This window comes from Vipera ursinii (assembly GCF_947247035.1).
Source record: "Vipera ursinii genome assembly, chromosome: 7".
NCBI classification, from domain to species: Eukaryota; Metazoa; Chordata; class Lepidosauria; order Squamata; family Viperidae; genus Vipera; species Vipera ursinii.
In genome coordinates, this window is record NC_139521.1 from 61,847,659 (window position 1) to 61,874,060 (window position 26,402).

The window sequence follows — 26,402 nt, forward strand, 5'->3', positions numbered from 1 at the left end:
TTATTATTATTATTATTATTATTATTATTATTATTATTATTATTATTATTATTATTATTATTATTATTATTTCCTGACAAATATGAGAATGTTACATTTATTTTACCATGAAGGGAAGTACTTCAGAGGAGCTATGATATGACTGGGACTCGCTTCCAAAAAGAGAATCAAGCATGCCTTCATTTGGAAACTGAAGATATTTAAGTAATTGGAAAATGATGATTATCACATATTTTCTATTCAAAGTCTTGATTAGCAGAGGTTCTGCTATCCAATTTCCAAGTGATATCCTTAGTCGAATATGCGAAAAAGTTAGGGTTAGAGTAACACAATTATCTGGTAAGTAACTTTTATGCAATTCTCTATTCTACCAAAATGAAATACAGCATGTATGTGCTATATGTGTATTGTGCACAGGTATTTTTTTTCATTCAGCTGCAGGAGCATGCTAATCAGTGCGCATTCTCACAAAACAACACTGCAATCCAATTTGTATGCCCAATGGCTACAGATCAACTCAAATGAAAGACATTTCATTAAATTCCAATTCTAATTGCGGAAGTAAAATTTCCTAAAGAGACCCCTCAACAATGACAAACAATAAAAAACACCACCATTATATGAGAAATATGGCAATTCATATTTCAGCCTTGTTTCATTAGAAAACTGGGTGGTACAAGTAAGGAAGTTTCACAATGTAAAACTTTTTTCCCCTTTACTTCTCCATGAAATGGAGAAAATGGAAAAAACCTAAATCACTTAGTGAAAATATACAAATATACTCAATGAAATAGAAAATATACAAGCTATTACTGAGATAGCAACAATAGTAACTATTGTTCAAATTAAGATTTTTTTTTATTCTGACCAGAGAATAGACAGATATACAGATAGAGATAGATAGATAGATAAAATATACGTTAAATTTTACTGACATAGAGTTAATGGGAGACTAGTATAGCTATTTCAAGCTATTTAGCTCTCATCAACTAGCCATGCCCTTCTGAGATTCAAACCTGGGCTGCTTGCATATTAGGCAGCTGTATTAACCTCTAGGCCACAGGTTCTCTTCGCTTTTTTGTCAGCTGAAACCAGGGAGGAAAGATTAAGTGTCTGACAGAGCACCCGGTCTACCCAAATATGGGACAGGGTAATCTGCCTTTCAGCCCCAATCTAAGGAGCGTTTTGCAGGCATCGCTTCAACTGAATTGCTTCCACAGTACTGTAATCATGTTTGATTTGTTTTCTTTGCCAAGCTCCACAGAAAATGTTTATAAATGTTATACAAAAGGGACACAAACTTAAAAACAGACCAAAAGGCCTACCATTTGTCTTATTTCGCATAGGGAAACCCTGAACCAATTTGATGCTTAAAAAACGCTTTCAAGCAGGGCAAGAAGTCAAAGGCTAACTATGTCCAACTGCTGTTCCTTAGCATGGACAACTGAAAGTAACAACTGATGGGTTGTGTATATGTGCACGTGCATGTGTGTGTGTGATTAATTCAAAGCCAACTGTTCTGCCACAAAAAGCAGTGAAGAATTATTTGCTATGTTGGCTGTATACCCTCCAATTCTCCATTTCTTTTAGTCTTGTGTATTTTTATACTGAACCCAGTAATTGTTATTCTAAACTGTTTGGGGAGCCCCTTAAAACAGAAAGCAGGTTTCCAATATTTCAAACAAAGATATACACAGTCTAACCAGCATGACTTTTGGCCCTTCCAACTTTTATTCTACATTTTTTTTCATCCTCTTCAAAATGTTCCAAATGTAGAGTGATTACCACATTTTTGGAAACATATCCTGCAGCTTATAATTTTGCTGTATCATATATTTTGTTTCGATTGAGCTAAAACTTCGAACATTTGACCTCTATCACTATAAAAAAAATAAGAAAAGTGCTCATTATCCAATTCTGACAAACCATGCATAATTTCATACATCTATCTTATTTAACATTTTAAAAACAACCAAAATCAACGTAACATTTTCTCAACATCCACAAAAAAGGTAAACACAGAATTTAAAAAAGGACAAATACAGGTAGTCCTCAACTTACAAACCATTCATTTAATGACTCTTCAAAGTTACAACGGCTCTGAAAAGGGTGACTTACAACATATCCTCAAACTTACCACCATTGCAGCATCGCCAGTCACATGATCCAAATTTGGGCATTTGGCAACTGGCATGCATTTACAATGGTTGAGTATCCCAGGATCATGCGATCACCATTTGAGACCTTTCCAGCAGGTTTCTGACAAAGCAAAGTCAATGGGGGAAGCCAGATTAATAACTGCAATGATTTGTTTAACCCTGGCCAAACCCCCCAAAAAGATTGTAAAATTGAGCATGACTCACTTAAGTACTGCCTTGCTTAGCAATGGAAATTCTGGTCCCAATTGTGATTGTGGTTGAGGACTACCTGTATAAGAATAATTATCTATCCTTCTGGTTAATGTTTGGAACAGGGGGGAAAAAAGTGGTTGAGATTCATCCTTATTCAACTGATTCCAAAACCACATTCCACTTATATTTTTCTTAGTAGCTTACCAACTTAATTTATTTAAGTTGTGTTAAATCACTGAAACTTTACCCCCAGAGGAGCATCTGGTTTCCATATGTTCTTATGTGAAACAAAAGAAAACATCAAACTTTCATTGAAAAAGGAAAATCAAAAACCTGAGAGCAAAATGCTACAATGCCACTAGGGAAGCTGGAATGCTATGAAAGATGCTTAGGCCTGTTCACAACATTAAATATAGTGCATATGTTTCAGGATACATGAACAAAACAAGCTATACAATTTTGCAAGTGAGTATTTAAATCGGCTTTTCCAAGTAAATTTAGCAGAATACCCTGGCTGCCATTTCCTACCATCAAAAATCTATTCTTAACTCAAACTATATTGGAACTTTCAACGTTGTTCTCATCTTGCCAGCCAATATTTATTAGGCTGTGCTGTGCTCAATACTTGACACAATCTTAATGCTAATAAAAATGCTATTAGACACGTTTCGTAGAACAAAAGGTTAAAAAAACAATCTATCTGAAATTGTGGTTTAAAATGGTAAAATTAGAACTTATCCAACAATACGTGCTTAAGGATGTCAACAAAAATATATTCATCTGATGAACTAGCAACTTCTAGTTACAGGTTTTATTTTTCTTATAATTTTTTAGGTCTGCAGTCATGTGCAAATCTGCAGTTTAAGCAATTTTCTCTTTCGCAGGTAAGTATATTCACATTAAAAATATCTGAAAATTAAGACTATTGGTTTTTCTTGAAATTATCAAGTAGCAATTAGCATGAGCCCATTCACCGATGTAATACAAAATGTTTTGAATTCAAACTGTTTCAATACCAAGCGCATGATTTTGAATGCAAAACAATCTTGAAAGTTTTGAGCATAGAAATTGTTTTGAATTCAAACTCGTTCTGGACTAAAGAAATGTTCTGTACTTTTCTGTGATGATAAAAGACAATTACTTCTCAAAGTCTTTCAATACAAAATTTAAAAGGTTATTTACAGTAAACTGTGTGATTTCCAGTTGTATAGTTTTATATGAGACTGTGTACTTTATTTTTCTCAGGCAGCATTTTGTTATTAGAAATATAAAACTTTTAAACAGAAATTGGCACAGAATGTTGTAATTAAAAGTGAAGTAGAAACTTAGAGAAACTTGGTTAATAGTAAACTATTAGAAAAAGAGGGTTCCTAATAATTTAATTCATTTTGCAGAATTCAATATTTTATCAATATTTAAATATACTGATGCTTATAATATACCATAAATAAATAAATAAATAAATAAATAAATAAATAAATAAATAAATAAATAAATAAATATCACTTAAATCTATTTATTTAAAATATTTATTTAGCCATCCATTTTTTAACCAACTCTGGGCGGCTATCAATCAAAAATTAAAAAAACATATAAAATCACTTAAAACTATTTTATTTATTTAAAATAGCCACCCACCTTTCAATTAACCAAAAGATATTGAGGCAAAGCAGGCATTCTGGATTGGCTGTTACAGACGAGATCAACCCACAGAAAGTATAAGAACAAAAGTTAAAGTTTGTTCATTAGTCTGATATCCCACGATGTGCTTTCTACTTATCTTGTAAATCTGGCTCAATTCTAACAGAGCATTTATGCTACAAATTAGGAATGCACATCTTGGATTAAATAGAAGTAATAAATGAAATGTAAATAATTTGATGGTGTAATTGTAAATCCCATGTATTTTTAATTACGGGCATCGCATTTTAAAAAATCAATGCAAGCACAAATTGCAAATTAGTAAATGAGTCTTACTGTGAAAGTGATCAATAATATAGCTTATTCCAGCAAAAACCTTGAGATATGGTAAAAGCTTATAGTCAGTCAATTTTATTACAGTGAAAGAGTAGTACAGAGGAAAAACAACTAACAAACTTTGGAAAGAAAAAAAAGACAAAACATTAAACATAGGCTAAAAGAATACAGAATATTGTCGCTATTGTTACCACTGTAAACTATATCTCTAGGACAACCCCCCTCCTCCCAGAATATTATTTGTTTAATAAACTAAAGCATGAAGCTAAAATGTAAGATAGGAATAGGTTGGAATAAAATAGAATAAAGTGACATCTATCTCTTTATTTAATATTGTTCAAAAGTTAGGCTTTTGTGGTATAAATTTAGTACATAATTATAATAAATGTATAAAAATGCAATCAGGATCAGTGAAAAATGAAATACGGCAACAAACACAGCTTACATGTAGAATAATTTTAATGAACTCTTCAAAAAATATAATTGACAAAAAAAAACCATACTGCACTATAAAAATATATGTGCGTCTGATGAAATGAATCATAGTCTATGAATAGTCAATAATATTTAAGGCCTCCTCACAGTCCAGCATACTCTGAATTACTTGGGTTTGTAAAAGTTGCTCAAAGCATTTACTTTCTATCTGTGATGGCAGAAAACCAATGCATAGGCACAGCTACAAAAATGTATTGTCAAATGTTTCTCAGATGCAAAAAGGATTAAAAACAGATGGAAAATGTAGTATTGGAAACTGGCATAAGACCATAAGAAAACATTCCCTCTTAAACAAAGCTAAAATGCCATGTCTGGTTCCAAGGACTCTTCATTTGATCTTTACCAGCCTAATCCTGTAGAATCTTTGCTCCATCTGCAAGGTGGCAGTCACTAGTGAGTCACATCCTGCATGGGGGCTGAAACACTGACTCATTTTCTATCAAGTTAGTGTAAGAAAAACCTCCAAGGGTTTGTAAACTGGTCATCAAATAAAAACTAAAATCTAGTTTTTGCTGTTTCTGTCCCTATATTAATCAACATTATTCCACTGCACTTCTTAGATATCCATAAGTTAGCTTTCAGCAGAAATTCAATTCCACTTGCAAATCTCAGTGGGCATCACATGTAATGAATGGAGTTGAATTCATTTATTTTGGGGTTGGCAAATCCTTCATTATTGAAGACTGAATGGATTCTTACAACGATTGAAATAAAGCAGAAAGAACGTGTTTAAAACTCCTCCATAAAGATTATTTGTTGCGATAATGGGTTTTTCAGGAATCAAGTACCTGATGCTAGAGGAAAAAAATCTCTAAGGTGCTAATTTCATAGGATACTTCTTGAAAATACTAACTTCAAAAGATGATCTATTAGCTTCAGAAGATACTTCTGGTGAGGTATATATTTGACAGCCTGAATTCTAGTTGACTAGTTAAATAATTGATATGTAATTCATTGTATAATTGATTCATACAAAGAACTGCCATATGGAATCTCTGTTTTAATCATGCTTCAGATCAACACAAACTTTGGCTATAGATTCAAGAGATCAATTATTACTTTTGATCAAATGATCCTATTATTTATCTGATGAATCTTAGGTTTTTTTTAAATATTGAACATCAGACCAATTTTTGTACTCTCTTATCTTCAACCAGAGATTCCTTAGGCTTCCTTCACTTCCAGCCTACCTGAAGTTGCTCTCCCGACAATTGAATTCCAATTGCCGTTTCTTCTACTCAAGCATTTCTCATCATATAGTCTGCATAGTGGGTTAGGATGCTGAGCTTGTCGATCAGAAGGTCGGCAGTTTGGCGGGTCAAATCCCGAGTGCCGCGTAACAGAGTGAGCACCTGTTACTCGTCCCAGCTTCTGCCAACCTAGCAGTTCGAAAGCACGTAAAAATGCAAGTAGAAAAATAGGGACCACTCCGGTGGGAAGGTAACAGCGTTCCGTGCGCCTTTGGCATCTAGTCATGCCGGCCACATGACCACGGAGACGTCCTTGGACAAGCGCTGGCTCTTCGGCGCCTAGAGTCGGAAACGACTAGCATGCACGTGCAGGGGAACCTTTTATGTTAACTGAACAAGGGGACAGTATACAGTGTTTCCCTATTTCGAAAAATTTAGTTGTTCTTTTTTCCAGTTGATGCTTCCTGGTCATCCTGTAGATTTTTCAATAGGCAAACAAAGTGATCTAGTAAACCAGGTTTTTAAGGGCTATCCAATATGTAGTGATCTATGTAAGTGTTTGTATAATCAGTAAATAATGAACACATTTCTATTCGGATTTCCCTTCTCTGTATTTTTATGAATATAGCATCTGACAGTTTGCATCATTGTGTTGTCTGCACTGTACACTCTTGAGCTCTGTCCTACAACATCCAGATTAGGTACAATTGTTTTATATTTTTTAGCAGAGACCATACTTGGTATTGAGATTTAAATTGTTCTTTTCCAATCCCTGACCATTGCTCTAGTTTGAACACCGTACGAATCAGCTGTAGCACTGTAACTGCACCATTTTGAAAGACTTTAAACAATTTGATCAGTGTTTAATAAAATCACGACAATTGTTAGCATCACTTTCTAGGGTCCATTTAATTTCACTTTCTAAAATCTGTCATTTTTCTACAGTTCTTTCATATATTCATACCACTTCTTCTTTCTATCTTCTTCCTAAATATTTGTCTTTTACTGTTCCCATCTTTCCATAAGATATCTCCTTGATTTCTGTAATTTTCTTTAACAAACTTCTGATCCTTCATATTTTTCTATTGCTCATTTACCTTGCGCTTTCGTGTTCCTCTCTGAAACTCAGCATTTTATACAATGTATTGAATATGAATTTGTTTTGACACACATCCCTTGTCGCCTTTTGCTTTTCATTTGAAAGAGGCAGAATACTTTTAACCTATCAGCAAACAGCCATTTCACTTCTTTTCCTTTTTGCATGCCTGGAATTTTGGTTTGCTTCACTTTAAAACCTCAGCCTATAAATTTATTACCTTCAACACATTTTCATAGGGAAACCATCATATCATGTTGGTTTGACAATTTTCTTCAAGTTGTAATTTTTCAAGAAGCCTGATATCAAAAACTCCTTGCAAAATTACAACTTAAAAATATCTTTTCAAGGAGCAAAAAAATAAGATCTAGTGGTGTGATATGAACCACAGGCAGTACTAAATCTTGTTTTTGCTGACTTAATAAAACTCTTCCATTTTTCTTGCAGGGTACATAATGAATTTTATTTTGGTGTCATCCATCTGTTGATGTGGTACATCAATTCAAGCTTTAGGCTGTTGGGGAAAAAGTATTTGCTATAAATATTACATTTTCTTGGCACAACTATTAGCCTGTGTCCTGCTTCACTTATACATAGAAACGTAATGTTTCCATTATTTCAGATGCTACTTCAGTTCTAACTTTAGCATCCAGTCTCATATAATGAACATGCTGTGGTGTTTTGGGGGTTTGGTGTTGACAAGTTGCTATAGAACAGTTCAACTTCTACTTCCTCACATCTGGAGGTGCAACACAAGACTTGAATCAGCATGATACCTGATTGGCTTGCCTTGGAATCAAATTTGAGATCATTCTAAATTTTTTGAGATCATGCTATCGTTCTTTTTAATCATTCTAATATATCTGAGCACTGACTCTGTCACTTATATATATAATGATAATTACCTCATTTCTCCTATATTTTTCTTGTCTGCAGTGGATTTGAAATTTATTTCAATTCACTGATTCCCAGAATGTCTCTGTCTTGACATTTCTGCTCTGGCAACATCAGGTTTGTCCTGGGTCATGGTTCCACCTAGTACTAGTTCTAGTACTACATACTAGTTTCACATACTAGTAACATGTGTATGTTTGCAACATCATCAAACTTTATTTCTGCTTCTTGACATATCAGAAGATGAACATTCTTTCAACTTTAATCAAGTCGCAGCCTAAGAGTGATACATACTGTTCTCCCCAGGAACTTGATGGATACTTTCTGAATGAAGACTTCACCTAGTGTCAGGTTGACATTTCTTCATTATGAATGTCCATTTGATTTTCTTGGAAAAATATTGCAGTGGATTTATTTCCTTCTTGAGTGTGCTTTATTTTGTGTAATCCTTTATTATCAATGGGGTGGAAAGAAAACTTCTGGGAATAAACACTCCCAAAGATATAGTTTGTAGTGTCCCTGGGATGTATAATTCACTTCATTGCATCTATTCATACTATTATTCAAGTCCTAATGATGAGATCTCATACAGTATTAAACATTGAGCTTTCATTTAGAGTATTGATTTAAATTCTGTATTTAAGGAATGCATTCTACTACTACTCCTTAACAGACAGAACCTAATCATTGGCTAAAAATACAGAAAGGAATTTTGAAGAAAACTAATAAGAGTACAATTGAAGGCTTTCTCATAGTTGTCACACATACCGGTAGACTTGGAAGCAGAATATTTTAAAGGAGTCTATGTTTACCAATCTTATTTTTTTACAATATGCTAAAAATATATTTCTTCATAGTAAGCTAAAAAGGGAGCAATGGATATATGATTTAACAAAATACGTTTTAAAGAGTTGTTATGAATAAAGCTAGGTTAGATAACATTTTAGTTCTTCATAGAAGGATTGGGAAATAGATGCAAGTGGTATAACATAGGTGCTTGCAATTTTGCACCATACAACTGTCCCATTGTTTTTTAAATAATAAATTGATAGTGCCATACAAAGCTGTCATCATTACAAATGAAGGGTACAATCAAGGTTAGAAAAAAAGCATAGGCATTCCGGGAAAGAAGAATGCATACTTTTTTCTTCTAAGGTAATGTTATTCAATAATAGTCACGGTAATGCCAACAATCATGATAATTACCTTTGCAGATTCATAACCAGATTACCCGAGCAGGTCTTTATTCTGTTTTGTGCTTCCAGATGAGTCATACTTTCTGCACTTATCCCATCAATGCTAAGGACCACATCACCTATTCCGACGTTTGCATTAGCTGCTTTGCCTCCATCGCTCAACTGCAAAATCATAGTAATGTAAGTATTACTCATTTTCATTCTGAGAATGGAGTCATTAGAGCCAACAAGAAGAATTACAACATTTCAAAGTGAAATAAACTTTGATAAGAATACTGTATTTTTACAGTATTTTCTTCAGCGAATCTACTCTGTAGAAAAGGCATAAGATAAGGCATAAGCTTGTAAGCCGCCCTGAGTCTTCGGAGAAGGGCGGGATATAAAATGGAATGAAAAAAAATAAGATCCTCTTACGTTGGGGTGAACAGTAAATGAAGTCAACCAGGTTCCAATGTTGTATTAAATCAAAACCTAATCTATTAAGTTCTAGCTAAGGTTATTTGGTTTAACCAGCCACTGTGGTTTCCATAACACATGGTATAGCTTGGTTTACTTAATTTACTATGTTAAACTAATCAACTATGGGTTATAAATAAGCCATAGTTCGTCTATCACACATCACTCAATACAAAATGCATTTGCATACATTTTAAGGACTAATAATCTTGGCATAATTTTCTAATGAAAACCATACCCTAGTTACTAAGTTTCAATTACAAATTTATAGAAGATATTTTAGTAAACAATCCTTGTCTTAGAACAATAAGTAGAACTAGGAGGCAAACATATAACTTGTTGCAAGCCCAACCATCTTGCTTATGCAGGTCTATTACTGTGGGTACTCACAACTTCATGAATATCCTAAGAAAAGTCAACCCTATGCCATCAGGATCACAGTAGTAGATTTCCAGAGACGAAAAATGCCCATATTTATTAATTACAGTTGATGTACAAAATATATCACAGAATAAAATAAAGTGCAATTTGATCATAGTAATCAAATAATTATCACAAGATTTGATATAGCACAACATAACATTGCGGGACTTGCATGTCAAATAAATAAACAGAAATACAAGTTATTTTGCACTGGGTTCAGGAAAAATTCCAATTAGACAACTCAAACTTAGTTGTTTAAGAAAAGGTCCAAGGAGTCCAAATGTTTTCAGCTTGCATGTAGAAATTGGCTATTAAGTTGTGAATTAACTCACAGAAGATAATTACTGTATCTTGTAATGCTTTCTCCATGGAGGTCTTTGAACTGAACCAACATTTGAGGAGGATCCGATTGGAGCATTGGGGAAAGAAAAAGTGCAAAAACATCCTTATTTTCTTCAGCCAACTAATTATAAAACTTCAAGTCTGATTTTGGACATGTATCTTCTCCTCTATTAAGGGTATTTACAGACACAATATTTCTTCCAAAAGGTAACTTTCAAGAGAAGATTTATAGATAGAACAAGAATAGCTGAGGAAATGCAAGCATTCCTTTGTAAATTCCTTTAAGTTTACTTATCTTAGGATATAAGCCAGATAAAATTGTTATTTCATTTAACAGTTCATTTAGTTGGTATCAAAATCCTAAGTATAAAACTAAATCTCTTTGACAATAAATCTAAATTAAATGTCCAATTTCAAATACTTGTTTCCTTTGATCTTGAGTTGATCTTCTCATGTTCTTATATTTGTACAGTACAAAAAAATGCAGTTATTTTAATTCTTTTCATTCAAACCAGACAGAGTGAGAAAAATGGTATTTCCCACTACTTAGAACTTGCAATTTCAGACAGCACAAAACGTATATATATTATTTATTTACAGGAGCTTATATGCACCTGCAATCCAACAGTAAACTGGACAAACTGAATTAATTTTGGGATTTGAGTAAAGCCTTCTAACACAAGAAAGAAAAGTTAATGATCGCCAATATAACATAATAATTTATTATAAAAGTTAGAAAGCAGCCTTCTATGCAGCATGAATATTAACATGAAAGATTCTAATCAAACTATTCACATCTGCAGACAATACTACAGGCTCTTTGGCTAAGTAATGAAATAGTGCAAGTCCAAGCAGCAAATAAATGAATGGCGTCACAATGCAAAAACTTTAAATGAAAGGAAAACTTGAAAAAAACCAGACTATCCTTTCCATGTAGACTGCCAATGTGGGATTATTTCCTACTATATCATGCATGGGCTACTATCCTATCTAATTTCAAGCATGGTTCATGTGTTTTTTGTTTACTTAAAAACATTATAGTGCCATAATGAGACACAGGAGCTCCTGGTGAGAATGTAATCATTGTATCCTGTTCAAATAAAACTCTTTTATCTTTGTTTTGAAAAAAAGATGTTCAATTGTTCAACAATTATATCTGTTGTTTTAGCTACCATTCATGTAATAATGATTCATGTTGGGTTCCAAGTCTTTATTTTGCCAATGTACTTGTACTTTATCCATGATTATAAATTAAATTCATTTTTTTTCTTAAAAGTTCTTCTTTCTGCATTTCTGGGCTCCAACTCATGATGCCACTGGAAAGCTCTAGACAGCAAACTAACCTGAATTACATAGAATACAGGCCACAGGAATGTCACGTATGTCCAGTCACACTGAAATATTTTTTATTTACTTACAACATTAGTACATCCAAATGCATGCTAATAAAATATCTGAATGGTTCATATTTTGGCATTAACAAATCCATTAACTTATCCAAAGAGTGTGTTTTTATACTTGGTCCAGACTCCAAATAAAAATCAAACCATAATCAGAAAAGATGTGTTGCCAAGCTGATTTAAATCAGTTTGCATCACATGCCTGAATACTTTCTTTTATGTAAGAAAAAACTAAGCAGGCTTTCTACCATTCCATTTTAGTGCACAAATATATAAAATAGCCAAGCTGTAGGAGAAGAGCAGACAAAGCCTGGGGGTGAAGTCAAGGGAGGACTTAGCCTAGAATCATTATGTGTCCACAAACCTCCAAGTCTATGCCATTTGAATTCTGTAAAGGTGAGAAAATCCTTTTCTACATCCAGTTTCTCCATGCCATTCAGGGCTTATTGCTGTTTTTTCATAAGGAAGGTGAACTTGAATTCATAGCACCAATTTAAAAAGGTAAAGCTAAAGGTTCCCCCGCACATGCATGCTAGTCGTTTCCGACTCTAGGGGCCAGTGCTCATCTCCGTTTCAAAGCCGAAGAGCCAGTGCTTGTCCGAGGACGTCTCCGTGGTCATGTGGCCGGCATGACTAGACGCCAAAGGCGCACAGAATGCTGTTACCTTCCCACCATAGTGGTCCCTATTTTTCTACTTGCATTTTTACATGCTTTCGAACTGCTAGGTTGGCAGAAGCTGGGACGAGTAACAGGCGCTCACTCTGCTACACGGCACTCGGGATTCGACCCGCCAAACTGCCGACCTTCCGATCGACAAGCTCAGCGTCCTAACCCACTGAGCCACCGCGTCCCTTACCACCAATTCATTCAGCCTCAAATTATCCAATTAACCAAGAGATGTCAACAATAGGAAAATACAGGAAAATGATGGTCATAATTGTGCAAATGATTTGTATGCCTTAATCCAATGCTCCTTGTTATTTGTTAATATTTTGGTGGCTTGTATTTAATTAATCAGATAAGCTTTGTCTAGTTGCTATCAACCTTAAAAGGAATTGATAGAACTGGGGGAAAAAAAGGGATTCCCATTATTTAATTCAAGACGTCCAAGGTCAAAACATCAACTGACTTGTTTCTGAAAACCTCTACCAAAGGTTGCCCTAATCATTCGATAATTATTTCTACTGCTGGACCGCTGTGATATTCAAGATAAATTTCCTGAAATTCCACTGTTTTAGGTCCATTACATTTATATACCTTAGGTTCATTACATTTAATCGTACCTTCAAGCAGCAGATTAACAGTATTTTCTGCTGGGTCTTTGGTACTGTTATTTTCCCCTTCTGTCTGAAATGAATCTCACTGATTCTGTGCTTTTGAAGAACACTGACTTTAAACCATTTTATTTATTTATTTATTTATTTATTTATTTATTTATTTATTTATTATTTTTTATACCGCCCTTCTCCCAAAGGACTCAGGGCGGTGTACAGGGCAATAAATATTAAAAACGAAGTACAAAAGTTAAAAAACAATTAAATATTATGCCCAATTAAATATTATTTGAAAACTGTGGGATACGTAAAGTAACTCATTCACATGATCGTGTCGATCACACCACTAAATACACAAGAGATGGCTAAGTTCATATGACAACACATTCAGATTTACTGCTATCAGTTTGTTCCTTTTAGTGAGCACATGCTGCTTTTTGGCAGGGTAGATGCTCAATGTCTGATTTGGAATGGTTTATGGAAGATACTGCAAACTCGGCCAAATGCTATTTATAGGGAACCCACTCTCTATTTCTCATGTATCCTCTTCTAACCTGATAAGAAAGGGACAGCTAGTCAAATCAGTGGATTCAATTTCATCACCAGTCTTTCAACTCTTTTCTTGTAAGCCAGTGGCTCATGAACTGGGGACAATTATCCCCAAGAAAGTATTTTGGGTATACCTGAAGCTAATGGAACAATTAGTAATTGTGTGTTTGTGAGTCAAAGCTCACTGCCAATAGGTAAAGGTAAAGGTTCCCCCGCACATGTGTGCTAGTCGTTTCCGACTCTAGGGGACGGTGGTCATCTCTGTTTCAAAGCCGAAGAGCCAGCGTTTGTCCGAGGACGTCTCTGTGGTCATGTGGCCGGCATGACTAGACGCCAAAGGCGCACAGAACGCTGTTACCTTCCCACCGTAGTGGTCCCTATTTTTCTACTTGCATTTTTACGTGCTTTCGAACTGCTAGGTTGGCAGAAGCTGGGACGAGTAACAGGCGCTCACTCTGTTACGTAGCACTCGGGATTTGACCCGCCAAACTGCTGACCATCTGATTGACAAGCTCAGTGTCCTAACCCACTGAGCCACCGCGTCCCTGCCAATACATTTGTATAAAACAATTCCTTTGTGGGAAAGGAAAGGAAGGAAGTTAATGATACTATTCAAGACCAGGAAAAGGATCAAACCATGTAAAACCCCAGGTGCAATCTAATGCTAAAATAATATCATTAAGAATAAAAGCAGAAATCTGCTCTGGGTAATATTAAAATGAGAGAGAGGCTAACTCTGGCTACACAAGACCAAGCCTTAAGAACAAATGCATTCAAGGCCAGTATTAGAAGATGGCAACGGACAGCAAATGCCATCAGCAAAGCTGAAGAAACAGTGGACCACCTAGTTAGCTATTGCAAGAACATATCTCAGACTGAATACAAACAATATTATAAAATAGCAAGAATGAAGCATTGGAATAGCTGCAAGAAATACTGCAAGCAAGGACTGGTAGGACCACAAAATAGATAAAGTAATAAAGTAATAGAAAATCAAGACGCTAAAGTGCTTTGGGATGTTAGAATTCAAGTAGAGAAGCATCGGCCACACAATACCCCAATCTTAATAATTGTTAATAAGAGAGACAAAAAAAGTGTTTGTATTTTCTGTATCAAGTGTTAAAACAATTTATTTTGTCTTTAATATTGGGTACCTACAGTCAAACAGCTCTGAAATTATTCATTCTTGTGAATTTTAAAAACTGAATTGAAATTCACTTCTCTCTTGAAATACACATCTCTTAGACTTAGAAACAAAATAAAAATGTCATAAGAAATGTAAATTCCAAGTATTTTACATACCTAACAAATGCTGAGTTTACTTGGAATTCACATTTCTTACATTTTAATATTATTTTCAAGTGTAAGAGAAATGTGCATTTTTATTCTACATAAGGTTATGTAAGATCTGTGTGCATAAATATTTGAGCACTGTTCCTTAAGCTGTTCCTCTCCCATTGATATACCTGATTATCTAGTTAAATCAGGGGTTCTTTAAACTTGGCCCTTTTATGGCTTGTGGACTTCAACTCCGAGAATTCCTCAGCCAGGCAAGCTGAGAGCCTCTTGGTTCCCCTACTCTTCCCTAGCAACTTGCTGACATTTATCAAATATCTTTTTCAAAGAGACAACTCTAATAGCTATGAGCATTTGAAAGTTCTACATTATTATTATTATTTGGCAAAGAGTGTTAGCTAATCAGAACTACAATTCAAGGCTTACTGATATTCAAGCTTCCTGATTTGTGGTAAGGCACTATTTTTCACACCTCAAAGATTCTTAATGAGTCACTAATGAACAAATCAGTTGAGATAGCATTTGGGTTCCCAGATGGACAGGAGACATAGGATATTGCCGGTTTGGGTATTTCATAGCTTAGATACTGCATCACTGCAGTATATTTACTGCTGGGCAAGACTCTGCCTAAGCCCAAAGCCCAAATGTACATGACATTTGTTAGTACTGTAAATGTCATTAGACACATACCATGCCATAGTATGTCAGTCTGCAATAATACTGATTCCAAAATACTCTTCATACATTCTTCTTGCCAAGATACATAACATAAATTTATAATCAGGTAACACTGCCCAGAAAATGTAGCTTCAAGTAACATGTATCTAGGAGTCATATTAGTGATTTTCTTTGTTGTGCCATGTAATTCAGTATGCAAATAAAAAGGGAAAAAACCCTTTATCTACTTTTGTGTATTCTGTGTAGTCTAGCAAATTTATACTATTTCACAATATGGACAGAGATAATTTTATTTATTTCATTTATAGCTTTATTTTTTTAAAAATTCGTTCATGGCAAACTATATAGAGATCCCATATATTCTTCAGGAAATGATGCCGGACTTAGCAGTCTGATATTCTGCCTTGTGTGAGGCAAATCTTTTTGGTCAAGAGCTGCAGTGAAGACAGAGGAGAGAGTCAGCCACATGTGGAGACAGAATTTGCTTGCCTGCAATATATCTGCTTCAGGAATTACACTCTAGCTCAGGGGTGTCAAACTCAATTTCATTGAGGGCCGCATCAGCATTGCGGTTGCCCTCAGGGGGCCGGGTGGGTATGGCCAGGGCGGCCGTGGCCTACTGGGTGGGCGTGGCTAGAGTGCGTAGGGCTTACTGGGTGGGCGTGGCCAGCTCTACATCCTTCGCATCAAGGGTGCCTATGGGGGCCTGGGCAGGAGTGGGACAGATCTGAGGGTCTCTGGCAGAAGGAGGGTCTCTGGGCCAAGGCAGCAGGGGCCGTTCCCTCACTGTTTCCAGGATGGCTTCACGGGCCACATGAAACCACTTCACGGGCCGCATCCGGCCCCCGGGCCTTGTGTTTGACATGTCTGCTCTAGCTTATCCATTTCCCATCAAAAATGCCAAAAATATATTTTCAGTTTTTGCAAATGTGATCATACAACTAACCCACAAAGCTAAGAGAACTCAGATTGTCCAATTCAGATTTAATCCCCTGCCTAAGATTCCAGCCTAATCTAATTTCTATATGAATTACTGTTCTAGATCTTTTATTTATTGTTCCTAGACATGGAGAACCATTCAAGAATTTTCTATCTGCATCCCTGGGCATCAAAATGTAGATCATTCCTGCAAGAATTTTGCATTGCCTTCCTAAAAAGCCCAACTTTCTTTTGGCAAATGCCTGCATTCTGAAGCACGTTGTGTAGCTAACAAGGACACCACTAGCAACTTGTCAAAACAATTCAAGATATACTTTTCCTAGGAAACATATTGTCAAGTTGTTTTTTTTTCTAATGAGCCTTTGAAAGTTCTACTGAAAAAAGCTAACAAAATTATTGTGACCTGCAACCTGAGTGGAATAGGCTGCAGAGAAGGAGAAAAATGGGGTTATAATATGACGTTTTTGTATAAAAATGGGAGATATATTAGACAAGCTAGTACATGCTAATTTTTTTAAAAAAACTAATCCTATATGTGGCTTAAGAAAAGCACTCTTATTCACCTAGTTTCTATGGATGAAAGATTTACAATTGAACCTAAGTAATAAGTAGTGCCTTGCTCAGTGGTGGCAAACCTATGGCACGGGTGCCAGAGGCGGCACTCATGCCCACCTGGCACCCAGCGATAAATAAGTGGGTTTTGGGTTGCAGTTTGGGTACTCGGTCTCTAAAAGGTCCGCCATCACTGGCCTTGCTGGATCAGACCTCAATCCATATAGTCCAGGAATCTGTTCTCACATCAGCTGACCAACTGTACCAAGAGGTCTCCCAGTAGATGACCTTTAGAAGCAGTCACACTATCGGCAAGACTAATGACAACTGAACCCCATAACGGCGATGAATTGGTCCAATTGTCCATGAATTGTACCTTCAACTTATTTTTTTCAGTACAAACTTGCATCAAATCTATCTTTCACCATGTTAATTGGGACTGCTGAAAGCTAAAAGTGGACACCGGTGTCCATTCCAGATGTATATTTTCGAAGCAAGAAGTCACCAAATTCAAAAATACCTGGATGAATTAAAAATCCTCAGTAGGAACAGATTTATGCCATGGCATAAATGAGCCTCTCTTCGTGCCCCCACCACCACAACTCACAGTGACAACAAACCCACCATCTTGTTACACCATGTGAGCTAATTGCACACAACACACCGGCCTCACAACTGTTTGTGCTTAGCTTCTTTTGAGATAAAACGATCTTCAACAGGGTATCAAAATAATACATTAAAGGCCACTTAGCATATTTTTGAAAGGAGCATGTTTAGATAAATAAAAACCACAACTGCTGTCTAGAGGGTTTTGAAAGAATGCTTTAATGTCGGCATTATTAAGAAAAATTGGTTTGTTTCTCCCTTGACCTGATCTCGTTACTAAGATGCTCAGTAGTAGAAGAGCTTTGTTCCATTTTTTTAATTTTATATTTGGGGATTTCTTCCTGGAAAAGCCATGGCTCCAAACAGATGTCTCTTGATATCCCTAGAACTTTGCTTCTGCTTCTACCTAGCAATCAAAATGTCTACGGAAATTCTCAGTCATGCAGGTCATGATTGTCCCCCCAAAGGCTGAAAAACTGAAGAGGGGAAGTGAACGGAACTAAAGAAGCTTCTTGGATGAGAAACTAAAAGTTTCCAAAGAAAAAGCAAAAAACAAGAAAGTCCAGTTACCTTTTGAAAAAGCAGCTTTGAGATAGCAATCAAAAAGGGAGATTGACGTCATGGACTGAAATTCAACTTACTTAGGGCGATTCCAGTTCCCTGGGAAGAAGATGCCTAGGCCAGTGATGGCAAACCTTTTAGAAACTGAGTACCCAAACTGCAACCCAAAACCCACTTACGTATCATTGGGTGCCGGGTGGGCGTGGCCCTTTGGGTGGGTGTAGCCAATTGGGTGGGTGTGGCCCACTGGGGAGGCGTGACTGCAGTGGTAACGGCAGACTGGGTGGGACTAAAAAGTTCAATCAATTCCAACTTTGCAAGAACTTTTTTTCCCCGCGAGAACTTGAAATTAATTTATTGATTCTTTTTTAGGCGGAGGCCTAAAGCGAAAAGGTTTTATAAAACCCAGCTGAAGGCCTAGGACTAGGCGACGGCACACGTGCCCACAGAGAGGGCTCTGCGTGCCACCTGTGGCACCCGTGCCATAGGTTCACCACCACGGGCCTAGGCTCTATGTCTACTCAGAGATCCTTTTCTACATGGGGCTGCCTTTGAAACAGGTCCAGAAGTTGTGTCTCATACAAAATCCTACAGTGAGGTGGCTAACCAGTGTACGGTTTCTTTACTGGGAAAAAAAACAGCATCCATGTCAAATTACTTAAGGGGAAAATTCAAGGTATTTTATAATGTTCTTTAAGTCCTAAACTCTAAAAGAAGTGTCTCATGCATTATTTATTAATTTGTATCCCGCCTTTATCATTTTTAGAAATAACTCGAGGCAGTGAACATACCTAATATTTCTTTCTCCTCCTATTTTTCCCTGCAAAAACCACCCTGTGAGGTGGGTTGGACTGAGGGAAAATGACTGGCTCAAGGTCACCTAGCTGGTTTTCATGGCTAAGGTAGGATTTGAATTCTCATTCTCCTGGCTTCTACTCTGGTGCCTTAACCGCTAGACCAGAGTGTCTCATATTATAAATCCACCCAGGTGTTAAGGTCCAATGAAAAGTCCCTTTAAAGTTGTCCCTGCTATCAAAGGCTCTCTTTCTTCTGTTTGTGAATTGCTCTTTGACAATGGAAAACATTCTGTGGGAATTGCATTCTCAGTATTTAAGAAGCCTGCGAGACACACCTTTTATGAACTTTGTTAAATATTTACAGATGTTTTACAATTTCAGATGTATTTTTAACATTTTGTACTCTGGATTTCTTTTTTCTTTTAGGCTGCCTTTAGTACTTATCAAAGTAGAACCCCAGCATATTCTTATTCTCTCTCTCAAATTATGACTTCAATTAACTGAACTTAATCTGACGTCCTCCATGCATGATAGATCAGGTAGTTTAACTTCTTAAAAAAATAAAACTTAATTCAACTTCTGCTTTAATTCACTTGTCAACTGCTATTTTATTTAAACGTGGCTATAAACTGCTCTGAGTAAGTGGTTCTAGCATATATCATTATTTGATAAGCCAAAAATAAATATTCTAGTGACAATATTCTGCCAGGCAAAGAGATCTGAAATATGGCCACAGTCAGAATAATAAGTCAGGGACTACAAATAGATTACTGGCAGCCATCAAATATCCAGTGTAGCCACTACTGAGCAGCATAATAACAATAATAATCAAATTCCAGATATTAATATTTACCATATTGTCCAAAATCAATGACCGCTTAGAGCTGCTTATGCTTCTTCTCACAGGTGCAATGCAGAACGTGAGGCTAGAATAAGACCACAGTGAACAACTCTGCATGTTGCCTGAAAGTAGCTAAGTATGTTTAATTTGGGACTTTCATTTCAAATGTACCCAGGCAGGTGTATTTAGTTTTTAGATTTGTTTAGTTTTTAGACAGCACTCCATCTTCCAATTTTTCCCCATTAACAACTACAATATCAAGAAAAAGTAAATGGCTCAAAGCCCAGCTTAGAAAAGACTAGACCAGGGGTAGGCAACCTTGGCTCTTTTATGACTCATGGACTTCAACTCCCAGAATTCCTGAGTCAGCGTAGCTGGGAGTTGAAGTTCATGAGTCATAAAAGAGCCGAGGTTGCCTACTCCTGGATTAGACACTAGGTTTCCTACTGTCAGCTGAGTAGCTTAATCACTGTCACACTGGTTCTCAACCAAAAGTACTATGCAATTTTTATTTAATGGGGGGTGGGTGGGTGGGTTATACAGGTAGTCCTCAACTTCCAACCTTTTGTTTAGTGACCATTCAAAATTACAACGGCGTTGAAAAAAGTGTCTTATGGCCAGTTTTCACACTTAGGACCATGTCAGCATCAACATAGTCCCCCAATCAAAATTTGGGCACTTGGTAACTGTGTTTATGACAGCTGCTCTGTCCTGGGGTCACGTGATTGCCATTTGGAACCTTCCTGGCTGGCTTCCCACAGGGAAAGTCAACGGAGCAGGCCAGATTCGCTTAACAACTGCACTGATTCTCTTAACAACGGTGGCAGAAAAGGTCAAAAACATAGATGCAACTCACTTGACAACTTGCCTTGCTTAACCACAGGAATTTTGGGCTCAATTGTGATCATACCTGTATATCAATTTAAGGTATTTCTGTATCCTCTTTTTATGCAACCACACATACTGTGTATATATTGGGAAAGAGAACTCTCAATAGTGCATAAAATTATTCATAGTCCCTTCCCTAAATAATATTGCCATCTTTCTTTTCAGTGGCAAGCCCTGCCCAGTGGCAGCACTCTTCCCCTGAAGTTTGGCAGGCCTCTGCGGTCTTAATCTTTCTTCCATAAAGGTTTGAAGACCTGGCTTTTCCCCCAACTGTTGGGATAAAAAGAGGAGATTGCACATCAAAAGTCTGACTGGGAGCCAGGTTTTTGTTTCTAATGGGTTTAGTTTTTATAATTTTAATATGGCTTTTATGCTGTTTTAACTTTTGATTGGGAGCCATACAGAGTTGGATATAAGATAGCACATGGCTATAAAAATGTTATAAAGAAATTAATTTTAAAAAGGGTTTGCAATGCAAAACACTCTTATATGTGCATACTTGAATAGGCTTACAATATGTACTTAAATAAAAAAGCATTTTCATTGGAAAACCCAAAAACACATCAACAGTTTAAATCAGCTGTCAACAGAAGGAATTTTTAATGCTGAGCAACAAGGCAAAAAAAGAAAAAAATATTTCAAGCAATATAATAACTAACTACAATAAAACAATGACAGACAATAGATTCAGGTTTTGACAAGACTGGTGTCTGTTCTGCCAAGAAAAAAAAGACCAAATAAGGAAAAAGCATATGAAGATGAAAAATTAACTTATAGTTATGGGTATTAGAATGATATCACTGTTATTCTATATCATGAAAAAAATGTATTAAACAAATTTATATGACTGCCACCTTCTAGCAGGAATTGGCCTGACACTTTAACCATTATTGGCCTCTCACTTCACTGATATACAATTAATTTACCAAATTAAGAAAAAGGTAGTTTACTTTAAAATAAGAAAAATTAAGCAAGGAAGTAATAGGAAGAATAACTTTTATATTGCTAATTATAATCCAATCCTATACCATTTTAGTCCCAATGTCATCTTATTCATCTTCCAGTTTCTTGCTTGCTGTAATAGAAAAATTAAAACAACTCAATTCAGATGTAGTTCTGTTGTTTAGAAGATCAAAGAAATAAGCTATTCCTCATCCTATGTTGACCCCACTTAATTTAGTAAGGCTGATTTCAAGATAATATTTCAACTTTGAAAACATTCCATTTTCATCTTCAATACTGTATAAAAGAAGAATGTAAATACAAAAAGAACCTTTTCCTGGCATCAGCTCAGATTTCCAACACGACTTTTAGCATTGGGGTTCACACAATATGCTAAATCTGCTTTAAACATATTAAGTACAGTTTCTGTTCTGACATGCTATGCCTCCCTAAATAAGGGCTTGAGGGCTTAACATTGAGGCCTGGTCCATGCAACGAGATGTCCACAATAAAGTGAAATGAAGATATGCAATTCCATTTTAAGCCTATGCTGACCAACGTTGTTTGTACTCAAGAGGTTAAGTAAGGTCAGGCCAGATCGGTACTTGAGTGAGATTCCTTGAGAGACCACTGGGATTGCAACCTAGCACTGAGCAGTTAAGACGAAAAAGCTTTCTGGAAGAAGCATGGGAAGAAAACTACGGTACATGGATGGATCCATGAAGTTACCAAGAGTTGAGATCAACTAGCACGATTTTTTAAAATTATACCTAATGATACACACTGATAAATTAAATCATGCTGTTGCAAAGCTTGACCCTTCAATTACCTATTACAGAATTGGGTAAATTGTAGAGAAAATGGTTTCAACTCTTTTAATTAAAAACTACTAGTTTTTACAAGTTGGGAAAGTTCACTTGAAAAACAAGATTAGTTGAAAGAAAAGTTCAAAGAGACAAAGGACACGACATATTGTGATGAAACACAGAACCTTAGAAGTTTGCGTTCAGTTGACATGCAAATGACTAATGTGTCCTGGAGCCGTTTCTGACATTCACATCTCATAGCATGTTTTATGCATACACAATGCATCTTAATTTCAATTTCTTGTTGACAATATAAGCTTCCTGTACTAATTAGCTTCAAGAGTGATAGAGATGTTAGTTCTAAACACTTAAGGAGTGGCAGTACAGGTTTTTAAAAGGCCAAGAATACTGTCTTGGAAAACTGAGCAAAACTATGCATTTAATGCAGCAGAACTGACAATAAGTAATTACATAGTTGTAAGTACAGGAAAAGCTTAAAAGCGAAAGAGAAGCGGGTAGTTTCAAAAAGATAATGAAGCTAGAACAAAGGAACAGGATGTTAAGACATTAGGACAAAAAGAATTGGAACAGCTTTATATCTGAATAAAATCCACAGCAATCCTTAAATTGGAAGCTGCCAATAAACAAAACAATTATCCCAACCAGCATAGGTAAATTCATACTGATTGGAGAAAAGTTTGGGAAGGATGCAAAACCATATGGACAATGATGAGAATAATCATCAGCCTTCATTTACAATGGAAAATATAATAGTTTAGAATCATGAAGCCACTTACTAACCTAGGGATAGATAACCTGGCTATTCAGATTCTGCATAATCAAAAATCCTTTAATTGTGGTTTTTAATCTACAATGCAGTACACATGTATATAGTATTTTACTCGTAAGAACTGGAGGAAGTCCAATAAGAAATCCCCTTGAGAGCATTAAACACTAAATGATGCTTTCAGCTGATCTTCAAACTTGTAAGTCCAGTTGTAAGTCCAGTCACTGTACAGAGTATGCAAGCCAAAGGATAACCTCAGGAGATATAGAGAAGTTAAAGTAGCAATTATAGATGACATAAGTATCGCAATTAGCTCCTTCAGCACACACAAGGGGATTAGTAGACCTATCTGGTGTTTTCAACTGCAGACAGCTACACCACATCACTGTTTTCAAACCATTAAAGTTTCAAAAGTGGCTTACCATCAGTCCTGATATTTGGGGGTGGGGGATGGGGACAACAAATTCCAGAGACATGCAGAACGACCAGCTTTTAAAATCTAAGCCAATGGAAACCTAGCTACTTTCCTAATGTAACCCTGTGCCTACTCAGAGACACAGCTGGAATGTATTTGGGGCTGAAAACAGTTTGCTCTCCACACCAAGACCATGGCAGAGGCACATTTTTTCTTTCCTAAGGATGTAAGCACAGGAAAGTACAATCATCCACAGCACTTCGGTGCCATCATGAATTCAAGGATCACCCCTGACTATCCAGATAACCCTATTTCCTTCTCATCCTGAACTCTAACTTTAAAGGGTATTTGCATGATTGAAGGAAGGCAAAAAGCATTTGCTTTCTATTAGTTCTTCAAAATGTCGTACCCAGCAATTTGAGGATTTATATTAGGTAATCTCTGCACTTGGAAAGATTTCCTAGCAGCTAAAGCAAATTTGCATGCCAAACCTTCAGAAGAGTGCATTTTAGGGGTGGTTGTGAAAAAAAAGAGTTTCCTCCCTTACTCCAAAATTACAGAAAATATTAAGAACCTCTATCATTGGCACTCAGTCCTACCAAACGGGGTGGTAAGATCCCAGAATACTAGACTAGTCAAAACGTTAATAACTGATCCATTGCTTTCAGATTTGTACTATTCTTAATATTACAAGATTTTGGTTAAGGGAAGCATATATTAAAAATTTATTAATCCTTAAAATTGACACAAGTTCCAATATGTGATATACTGTACATCTGTTCAATCATGTCTGATTCTCAGAGACTGCCTGGACAATTCCCTGTATTTTTCTTTGCAAGATTTTTCTGAAGTGGCTTTCCATTGCCTCCTTCCTAGGACAATTTGGTTTTGTGACTAAGGTAAGAATAGAACTCAAGGTCTTGCAGTTTCTAGCCTGATGCCTTAACACCAATAATTTATAAAAGAGGCTGGATATTATAGTCCCAAGGAGGGAGTGCAAAAGTTATTTTGAGCCCTAGCACGCTGGCAGCTCACTTTTACACACTGCCTTACAGATTAAGTTTCAGCTTGGCTACATAATTAAATTCTAGATTTAGCTTTAATTCCCAAAGTTCACAAGCTCTTCAACAGACCTCACTGCACACATAGCGACTTTTGCACAGGTATATGGAGTTTTATGATCAGACTCACAAATAAGATTGCATGGAATTGAAACACCCACAAGAGTTTTGTAGTGCACTGCATACAATTCCAACCCCTCTTCCAATACATTACTCCATTATAATCAACTCATTTTCGAGGATAAGAAAGTTGTATATGAGGGCAGAATTGCTTCTGATTAATCCAACTGCCTTCAGAAACATGCTCAGATTCTATATGCAGTACTACTGATTGCAGCATTTCAACAGACGTTGGTATTTAGATTCCATCACTCTGTACAGAGAGATGATTCATATCATAAGTGGACCCTCCTGCAACTGAGGACACAACGTTCCAGAGTAGATCAGTATGCACGTTAAAGTAGCAACCTTATTCTGGACATTAAAAGAAAACCTTCTGCCTGTTTCATCACTAGACAATACCTTATCAGAATCTGCAATTTCTGTATTTCACTGTGCAAAAAAAAAAAAAAAACCAAAACCCTGCCTAAATGTCTTTGGAACAGGGGTAGGCAACCTTGGCTGTTTTATGACTGATGGACTTCAACTCCCAGAATTCCTGAGCCAGCACAGCTCAGCATAGCTGGCTCAGGAATTCTGGGAATTGAAGTCCATCAGTCATAAAAGGGCCAAGGTTGCCTACCCCTGCTTTGGAAAGAAGACACTCTCTGCTACTTTTCTAAAGGATGTCAGTCATTGCTCCTGATCCTTTTCTTTTCTGCTAAATCATTCAGGGCAGGCAGATTCTTCAAGGAAAAGACAGTCCTGAAAGCAGAAAAGGTCAAAACACCTTAAACTGGACTCAAAAACGTACTGAGTTGTCTTAGAAGTAGTCATTCTCTCTTTGCCCTATCTCCCTCACGGAGGAAAAGTGGGAGGAGAGAATTCGATGTATGAAGGCTTGGGTTCTCTTAAGTTAACTTTCCACAAAGGCTAGAAAGGTGTCCAAAAAATCTAAAAGGAGGATACTTTCAATAACGCTGCAAATATATCATGTGCAAAGAGGTGTTGACGATCTACCATCCTTACTATATCATGTTGTAGACCTAAATAAGTCCTTGTTCCATCTCTGATAATCTTCATTCCTAGTCTTGTAACTATTATCACTCCTCTGGCAGTTCATCTCAGTAAATAACTCAGTAAACCAAGGAATCCCTAAAGCAGGTGCCCAAGAGAAGTCACTAAGGATCAACCCTACTGAACGCTCTCTTTCACTGATCAACCAGACATCACACAGAGCTGCCCATGCAGTGACAGGACAACTCCCCAAACACCCACTGGAAGCTAGGAACATCCATAAGACCTGGATATTATCCAGTCTCTGTGCTGCACTGGAGAGCTAACAATAGTCATCAGATCATAAAGACACATCAACCGGTCTATGTATTTTATAATCTCAATAAACAATGTTCATTAAAAACTGCAATGGAATAACTTTTATCTCCTTAATCTAAAAAGTACACATAGCAATATTCTCTAGCCATTTATGA

General features: G+C 36.4%; 1 protein-coding gene across 4 annotated transcripts in view; it reads right to left on the bottom strand.

Annotated features, from left to right (window-relative positions):
• The window catches only part of PDLIM5 (PDZ and LIM domain 5), a 140,415-nt gene that overhangs the window by 95,851 nt on the left and 18,162 nt on the right, over window positions 1-26,402 (bottom strand). For all 4 annotated transcript variants that reach the window (XM_083367836.1, XM_083367833.1, XM_083367834.1 and 1 more), the window contains exon 3: window positions 9,210-9,361. In XM_083367836.1, coding sequence (XP_083223962.1) covers window positions 9,210-9,361 — 152 coding nt within the window. The remainder of the gene's footprint in view (window positions 1-9,209; window positions 9,362-26,402) is intronic.